Source organism: Oncorhynchus keta, chromosome 8, assembly GCF_023373465.1.
Source record: "Oncorhynchus keta strain PuntledgeMale-10-30-2019 chromosome 8, Oket_V2, whole genome shotgun sequence".
Lineage (NCBI taxonomy): Eukaryota > Metazoa > Chordata > Actinopteri > Salmoniformes > Salmonidae > Oncorhynchus > Oncorhynchus keta.
Window position 1 is genome coordinate 48794596 of NC_068428.1, and position 10000 is coordinate 48804595.

Sequence of the window (10000 nt, forward strand, 5' to 3'; positions counted from 1 at the left end):
ATGATGATTTATGATGATGATGATGATGATGATGATTATGATGATGATGATTTATGATGATGATGATTTATGATGATGATGATGATTTATGATGATGATGATTTATGATGATGATGATGATGATGATGATTTATGATGATGATGATGATGATGATGATGATGATGATGATTTATGATGATGATGATGATGATGATGATGATGATGATGATGATTTATGGTGATGATGATGATGATGATGATGATTTATGATGATGATGATTTATGATGATGATGATGATGATGATGATGATGATGATGATGATGATGATGATGATGATGATGATGATGGTGGTGATGATAATTTATGGTGATGGTGGTGATGATGATGATGACGATGCTTGATGATGATGGTGATAATTTATGGTGATGGTGATTTATGGTGATGATGGTGGTGATGATAATTTATGATGATGGTGATTTATGGTGATGATGATGATGATGATGATGATGATGATGATGGTGGTGATGATAATTTATGGTGATGGTGATTTTTGATGTTTATTTCCAGGAAGAGGAGATGCCAGAGGTGGAGATAGACATCGATGACCTGTTGGAAGTCAACAGCGAAGACGAGAGAGCCGTCAAACTACAGGTACCCATAATCCTTCACATTACTGCATAAAAACTCCATAATGCTTCATAATACTGCATAGGAACTGCATAATGCTTCATAATACTGCATAGGAACTGCATAATGCTTCATAATACTGCATAGGAACTGCATAATGCTTCATAATACTGCATAGGAACTCCATAATGCTTCATAATACTGCATAATGCTTCATAATACTGCATAGAAACTGCATAATGCTTCATAATACTGCATAGGAACTGCATAATGCTTCATAATACTGCATAGGAACTGCATAATACTGCATAGGAACTGCATAATGCTTCATAATACTGCATAGGAACTGCATAATACTGCATAGGAACTGCATAATGCTTCATAATACTGCATAGGAACTGCATAATACTGCATAGGAACTGCATAATGCTTCATAATACTGCATAGGAACTGCATAATGCTTCATAATACTGCATCATGCTTCATAATACTGCATAGGAACTGCATAATGCTTCATAATACTGCATAATGCTTCATAATACTGCATAGGAACTGCATAATGCTTCATAATACTGCATAGGAACTGCATAATGCTTCATAATACTGCATAGGAACTGCATAATGCTTCATAATACTGCATAATGCTTCATAATACTGCATAGGAACTGCATAATACTGCATAGGAACTGCATAATGCTTCATAATACTGCATAATGCTTCATAATACTGCATAGGAACTGCATAATGCTTCATAATACTGCATAGGAACTGCATAATGCTTCATAATACTACATAATGCTTCATAATACTGCATAGGAACTGCATAATGCTTCATAATACTGCATAATGTTTCATAATACTGCATAGGAACTGCATAATGCTTCATAATACTGCATAGGAACTGCATCATGCTTCATAATACTGCATAGGAACTGCATAATGCTTCATAATACTGCATAATGCTTCATAATACTGCATAGGAACTGCATAATGCTTCATAATACTGCATAGGAACTGCATAATGCTTCATAATACTGCATAGGAACTGCATAATGCTTCATAATACTGCATAGGAACTGCATAATGCTTCATAATACTGCATAATGCTTCATAATACTGCATAATACTGCATAGGAACTGCATAATGCTTCATAATACTGCATAATGCTTCATAATACTGCATAGGAACGGCATAATGCTTCATAATACTGCATAGGAACTGCATAATGCTTCATAATACTACATAATGCTTCATAATACTGCATAGGAACTGCATAATGCTTCATAATACTGGATAGGAACTGCATAATGCTTCATAATACTGCATAGGAACTGCATCATGCTTCATAATACTGCATAGGAACTGCATAATGCTTCACAATACTGCATAGGAACTGCATCATGCTTCATAATACTGCATAGGAAGTGCATCATGCTTCATAATACTGCATAGGAACTGCATAATGCTTCATAATACTGCATAGGAACTGCATAATGCTTCATAATACTGCATAATGCTTCATAATACTGCATAGGAACTGCATAATGCTTCATAATACTGCATAGGAACTGCATAATGCTTCATAATACTGCATAATGCTTCATAATACTGCATAGGAACTGCATAATGCTTCATAATACTGCATAGGAACTGCATCATGCTTCATAATACTGCATAGGAACTGCATGATGCTGCATAGGAACTGCATAATACTGCATAGGAACTGCATAATGCTTCATAATACCTCCCAAGTCCTGTGTAATAGATGTTAATGTGTTAAAGTGTGTGACTCTTAATCTTGATTGGTTTAATGACCTGTCCTTTAAGAAGGTGAAACACTGTCTATCTGACCCGTCTTGTTCTCCATGCTGTCACACACACACACACACACACACACACACACACACACACACACACACACACACACACACACACACACACACACACACACACACACACACACACACACACACAGTGAACACTAGTGTAACAGTCTCACACACATCCCTGTAACACTCTGTCGTCCCCTGTAACAGTCACCCACAACAGTCTCTGAGTGGTCCTTCTGTAACTCAGTTGTAGAGCATGGCGCTCCTCACCTGTAACGCCAGGGTAACAGTCTCTGTCGATGTCCTCACCTCCTGTAACAGTCTCTGTATGCACACCTGACTGTAACAGTCTCTGCTTTGGATAACCTCCTGTAACAGTCTCTGTCTGTCTAAATGGCACATCTCTGTTATTATTATCTATATATATTATAGTGAACACTAGTGTAACAGTCTCTGTCGTATGTCCTCACCTCCTGGAACAGTCTCTGTCGTATGTCCTCACCTCCTGTAACGGTCTCTGTTGTCCCTGTAACGGTCTCTGTCATGTCCTCACCTCCTGTAACAGTCTCTGTCGTCCCACCTCCTGTAACAGTCTCTGTCATATGTCCTCACCTCCTGTAACAGTCTCTGTCGTATGTCCTCATCCCTGTAACAGTCTCTGTCGTATGTCCTCACCTCCTGTAACAGTCTCTGTCGTATGTCCTCACCTCCTGTAACAGTCTCTGTCGTCCCTGTAACGGTCTCTGTCATATGTCCTCACCTCCTGTAACAGTCTCTGTCGTATGTCCTCACCTCCTGTAACAGTCTCTGTCGTATGTCCTCACCTCCTGTAACAGTCTCTGTCGTCCCTGTAACGGTCTCTGTCATATGTCCTCACCTCCTGTAACAGTCTCTGTCGTATGTCCTCACCTCCTGGAACAGTCTCTGTCGTATGTCCTCACCCCCTGTAACAGTCTCTGTTGTCCCTGTAACGGTCTCTGTCATATGTCCTCACCTCCTGTAACGGTCTCTGTCATATGTCCTCACCTCCTGTAACGGTCTCTGTCGTATGTCCTCACCTCCTGTAACGGTCTCTGTCGTATGTCCTCACCTCCTGTAACGGTCTCTGTCGTATGTCCTCACCTCCTGTAACGGTCTCTGTCCTCACCTCCTGTATGTCCTCACCTCCTGTAACGGTCTCTGTCGTATGTCCTCACCTCCTGTAACGGTCTCTGTCGTATGTCCTCACCTCCTGTAACGGTCTCTGTCGTATGTCCTCACCTCCTGTAACGGTCTCTGTCGTATGTCCTCACCTCCTGTAACGGTCTCTGTCCTCACCTCCTGTAACGGTCTCTATGTCCTCACCTCCTGTAACAGTCTCTGTCGTATGTCCTCACCTCCTGTAACAGTCTCTGTCGTATGTCCTCACCTCCTGTAACGGTCTCTGTCGTATGTCCTCACCTCCTGTAACGGTCTCTGTCGTATGTCCTCACCTCCTGTAACGGTCTCTGTCGTATGTCCTCACCTCCTGTAACGGTCTCTGTCGTATGTCCTCACCTCCTGTAACGGTCTCTGTCGTATGTCCTCACCTCCTGTAACGGTCTCTGTCGTATGTCCTCACCTCCTGTAACGGTCTCTGTCGTATGTCCTCACCTCCTGTAACAGTCTCTGTCGTATGTCCTCACCTCCTGTAACGGTCTCTGTCGTCTCCTGTAACAGTCTCTGTCGTATGTCCTCACCTCCTGTAACAGTCTCTGTTGTCCCTGTAACGGTCTCTGTCGTATGTCCTCACCTCCTGTAACAGTCTCTGTCGTATGTCCTCACCTCCTGTAACAGTCTCTGTCGTATGTCCTCACCTCCTGTTTGAATGTATTTAAAGTTCCATGTATACTCCTATTGGTGCCTTGAGAAAACAGATGATTGACGTTTGAATCACAGAGTTCTACATTTAAAACACGTATTGTCCTTCTCTCTCTCAACAGGAATCCTTAATGGACTGCTATAAACCCACGGAGGTGAGTAGTGATCTCTGTCTCTCTGTCTCTGTCTCACCTCCTGAGCTGGTGTTTGGGTGGGACTGGGGTCTCTGTGAGATGAACAGTGCTGTGGGTGGGACCTCCTGGGCAGTCTCTGAGTGTTTCCTGTGGGACTCTGGCGATGTCCTCAGTGTTTGGTGGGATACGGGTGGCTTGAGAAAACTGATGTTTGGGTGGAATCACAGGGTTCGAGCTGAGTGTTTGGGTGGGAAGGGAATCCTTAATGAGTGTTTGGGTGGGACGGGGGATCTCTGTCTCTCTGTCTCTGTCTCGTGGGCGAGCTGAGTGTTTGGGGTGGGACGGGGGCGAGCTGAGTGTTTGGGTGGGATGGGGGGACGGGGGCGAGCTGAGTGTTTGGGTGGGATGGGGGACGGGGGCGAGCTGAGTGTTTGGGTGGGACGGGGGCGAGATGAGTGTTTGGGTGGGACGGGGGGACGGGCGAGCTGAGTGTTTGGGTGGGACTGGGGGCGAGATGAGTGTTTGGGTGGGATGGGGGAGGGGGCGAGCTGAGTGTTTGGGTGGGACTGGGGGTGAGATGAGTGTTTGGGTGGGATGGGGGAGGGGGCGAGCTGAGTGTTTGGGTGGGACTGGGGGTGAGATGAGTGTTTGGGTGGGACGGGAGGCGAGCTGAGTGTTTGGGTGGGACTGGGGGTGAGATGAGTGTTTGGGTGGGATGGGGGCGAGATGAGTGTTTGGGTGGGACGGGGGCGAGATGAGTGTTTGGGTGGGATGGGGGGACGGGGAGAGCTGAGTGTTTGGGTGGGACGGGGGGGACGGGGCGAGCTGAGTGTTTGGGTGGGACGGGGGGACGGGGAGGCGAGCTGAGTGTTTGGGTGGGACGGGGGGCGAGCTGAGTGTTTGGGTGGGACGGGGGGGCGAGCTGAGTGTTCATAAATGACCAGCATCACAGGCAGAACAGTTGAAACTGGAGCAGCAGCACGGCCAGGTGGACTGGGGACAGCATGGAGTCATCATGTTAGGTAGTCCTGAGGCATGGTCCTAGGGCTCAGTATAAATACTGGAGGCTGAGACAGGAGGGGTCAGGGCAGGGCCAAACAGGAAAGATATAACCCCACCCACTTTGCCAAAGCACAGCCCCCACACCACTAGAGGGATATCTTCAACCACCAACTTACCATCCTGAGACAAGGCTGAGTACAGCCCACAAAGATCTCCGCCACGGCACAACCCGAGGGGGGTGCCAACCCAGACAGGAAGATCAACCCCATTATGACTGTACACTCTGCACACAGCAACCCCATTCTGACTGTACACTGTAAAATACACAACCCCAATCTGACTGTACTCTAAAAGACACAACCCCATTCTGACTGTACTCTAAAAGACACAACCCCATTCTGACTGTACTCTAAAAGACACAACCCCATTCTGACTGTACACTGTAAAATACACAACCCCAATCTGACTGTACTCTAAAAGACACAAACCCATTCTGACTGCACTCTAAGAGACACAACCCCATTCTGACTGTACACTCTAAAAGACACAACCCCATTCTGACTGTACTCTAAAAGACACAACCCCATTCTGACTGTACTCTAAAAGACACAACCCCATTCTGACTGTACTCTAAAAGACACAACCCCATTCTGACTGTACACTAAAAGACACAACCCCATTCTGACTGTACTCTAAAAGACACAACCCCATTCTGACTGTACACTCTAAAAGACACAACCCCATTCTGACTGTACTCTAAAAGACACAACCCCATTCTGACTGTACACTGTAAAAGACACAACCCCATTCTGACTGTACACTGTAAAATACACAACCCCAATCTGACTGTACTCTAAAATACACAACCCCATTCTGACTGTACTCTAAAAGACACAAACCCATTCTGACTTTCCCTAAAAGACACAACCCCATTCTGACTGCACTCTAAAAGACACAACCCCATTCTGACTGTACTCTAAAAGACACAACCCCATTCTGACTGTACTCTAAAAGACACAACCCCATTCTGACTGTACTCTAAAAGACACAACCCCATTCTGACTGTACTCTAAAGGACACAACCTCATTCTGACTGTACTCTAAAAGACACAACCCCATTCTGACTGTACTCTAAAAGACACAACCCCATTATGACTGTACTCTAAAAGACACAACCCCATTCTGACTGTACTCTAAAAGACACAACCCCATTCTGACTGTACTCTAAAAGACACAACCCCATTCTGACTGCACTCTAAAAGACACAACCCCATTCTGACTGCACTCTAAAAGACACAACCCCATTCTGACTGTACTCTAAAAGACACAACCCCATTCTGACTGTACTCTAAAAGACACAACCCCATTCTGACTGTACTCTAAAAGACACAACCCCATTCTGACTGTACTCTAAAAGACACAACCCCATTCTGACTGTACTCTAAAAGACACAACCCCATTTTGACTGTACTCTAAAAGACACAACCCCATTCTGACTGTACTCTAAAAGACACAACATCTGTCAGCAAAGTGTGAGTGAGTGAGCTAGCGAGCCCGACGGCATTAGGTCAGTTTGAAACAGCAGCAAGGTCACTGGTATGCCTGAAGGGTGTCCAGCCAAGCTGACAGCGGTTGATGTGCGTCACACAATCACAGCAGTAATCCCTAGAGCAGTGTTTCTCAAACTCTGTCCCGGGGCCCCTTCTGGGTGCACCTTTTTTTTTTAAGTTGTTTTTTTTGCTAGCATTACACAGCTGATTCAACAAACCAACTCCTTATTAAATAAAAATGTGATGATTTGAGTCAGCTGTGTAGCGCCAGGGCGTAAGACACTAGGGAGTAAAACACTAGGGAGTAAAACACCAGGGAGTAAAACACCAGGGAGTAAAACACTAGGGAGTAAAACACTAGGGAGTAAAACACCAGGAAACACTAGGGAGTAAAACACTAGGGAGTAAAACACTAGGGAGTAAAACACCAGGGAGTAAAACACTAGGGTGTAAAACACTAGGGAGTAAAACACCAGGGAGTAAAACACTAGGGAGTAAAACACTAGGGAGTAAGACACCAGGGCGTAAGACACGAAGGCGTAAAACACTAGGGAGTAAAACACCAGGGAGTAAAACACCAGGGAGTAAAACACTAGGGAGTAAAACACCAGGGAGTAAAACACTAGGGAGTAAAACACCAGGGAGTAAAACACTAGGGAGTAAAACACCAGGGAGTAAAACACTAGGGAGTAAAACACTAGGGAGTAAAACACTAGGGAGTAAAACACCAGGGAGTAAAACACTAGGGCGTAAAACACTAGGGAGTAAAACACCAGGGAGTAAAACACTAGGGAGTAAAACACTAGGGAGTAAAACACTAGGGAGTAAAACACTAGGGTGTAAAACACCAGGGCGTAAAACACTAGGGAGTAAAACACTAGGGAGTAAAACACTAGGGAGTAAAACACTAGGGCGTAAAACACCAGGGCGTAAAACACTAGGGAGTAAAACACCAGGGAGTAAAACACCAGGGAGTAAAACACCAGGGAGTAAAACACCAGGGAGTAAAACACTAGGGAGTAAAACAATAGGGAGTAAAACACTAGGGAGTAAAACACTAGGGAGTAAAACACCAGGGAGTAAAACACTAGGGAGTAAAACACTAGGGAGTAAAACACCAGGGAGTAAAACACCAGGGAGTAAAACACTAGTGAGTAAAACACCAGGGAGTAAAACACTAGGGCGTAAAACACTAGGGAGTAAAACACTAGGGATTAAAACACTAAGGAGTAAAACACTAGGGAGTAAAACACCAGGGAGTAAAACACCAGTGAGTAAAACACTAAGGAGTAAAACACTAGGGAGTAAAACACTAGGGCGTAAGGGCGTAGAACACTAGGGCGTAAAACACCAGGGAGTAAAACACTAGGGCATAAAACACCAGGAAACACTAGGGCGTAAAACACTAGGGAGTAAAACACTAGGGCGTAAGACACTAGGGAGTAAAACACCAGGGAGTAAAACACTAGGGAGTAAAACACTAGGGAGTAAAACACCAGGGAGTAAAACACCAGGGAGTAAAACACTAGGGTGTAAAACACCAGGGCGTAAAACACTAGGGAGTAAAACACTAGGGAGTAAAACACTAGGGCGTAAAACACCAGGGCGTAAAACACTAGGGAGTAAAACACCAGGGAGTAAAACACCAGGGAGTAAAACACTAGGGAGTAAAACACCAGGGAGTAAAACACCAGGGAGTAAAACACCAGGGAGTAAAACACTAGGGAGTAAAACACTAGGGAGTAAAACACTAGGGAGTAAAACACTAGGGCGTAAGGGCGTAGAACACTAGGGCGTAAAACACCAGGGAGTAAAACACTAGGGCGTAAAACACTAGGAAACACTAGGGCGTAAAACACTAGGGAGTAAAACACCAGGGCGTAAAACACTAGGGCGTAAAACACTAGGGAGTAAAACACTAGGGTGTAAAACACCAGGGAGTAAATCACCAGGGTGTAAAACACCAGTGAGTAAAACACTAGGGAGTAAAACACTAGAGAGTAAAACACTAGGGAGTAAAACACCAGGGAGTAAAACACCAGGGAGTAAAACACTAGGGAGTAAAACACCAGGGAGTAAAACACCAGGGCGTAAAACACCAGGGAGTAAAACACTAGTGAGTAAAACACCAGGGAGTAAAACACCAGGGAGTAAAACACTAGGGAGTAAAACACCAGGAAACACTAGGGAGTAAAACACTAGGGAGTAAAACACTAGGGAGTAAAACACCAGGGAGTAAAACACTAGGGTGTAAAACACTAGGGAGTAAAACACTAGGGAGTAAAACACCAGGGAGTAAAACACTAGGGAGTAAAACACCAGGGAGTAAAACACTAGGGAGTAAAACACCAGGGAGTAAAACACCAGGGAGTAAAACACTAGGGAGTAAAACACCAGGGAGTAAAACACCAGGGAGTAAAACACTAGTGAGTAAAACACCAGGGAGTAAAACACTAGGGCGTAAAACACTAGGGAGTAAAACACTAGGGATTAAAACACTAAGGAGTAAAACACTAGGGAGTAAAACACCAGGGAGTAAAACACCAGTGAGTAAAACACTAAGGAGTAAAACACTAGGGAGTAAAACACTAGGGAGTAAAACACTAGGGCGTAAGGGAGTAAAACACTAGGGCGTAAAACACCAGGGAGTAAAACACTAGGGCATAAAACACCAGGAAACACTAGGGCGTAAAACACTAGGGAGTAAAACACTAGGGCGTAAGACACTAGGGAGTAAAACACCAGGGAGTAAAACACTAGGGAGTAAAACACTAGGGAGTAAAACACCAGGGAGTAAAACACCAGGGAGTAAAACACTAGGGTGTAAAACACCAGGGCGTAAAACACTAGGGAGTAAAACACTAGGGAGTAAAACACTAGGGCGTAAAACACCAGGGCGTAAAACACTAGGGAGTAAAACACCAGGGAGTAAAACACCAGGGAGTAAAACACTAGGGAGTAAAACACCAGGGAGTAAAACACCAGGGAGTAAAACACCAGGGAGTAAAACACTAGGGAGTAAAACACTAAAAACACT

General features: G+C 44.6%; 1 protein-coding gene across 1 annotated transcript in view; it reads left to right on the forward strand.

The window, feature by feature from the left end:
• The window catches only part of ppp1r14c (protein phosphatase 1, regulatory (inhibitor) subunit 14C), a 37512-nt gene that overhangs the window by 22495 nt on the left and 5017 nt on the right, over positions 1 to 10000 (forward strand). The window contains exons 2-3 of the mRNA XM_052524613.1: positions 549 to 632; positions 4400 to 4432. Of these exons, the coding sequence (XP_052380573.1) occupies positions 549 to 632; positions 4400 to 4432 (117 nt within the window). The remainder of the gene's footprint in view (positions 1 to 548; positions 633 to 4399; positions 4433 to 10000) is intronic.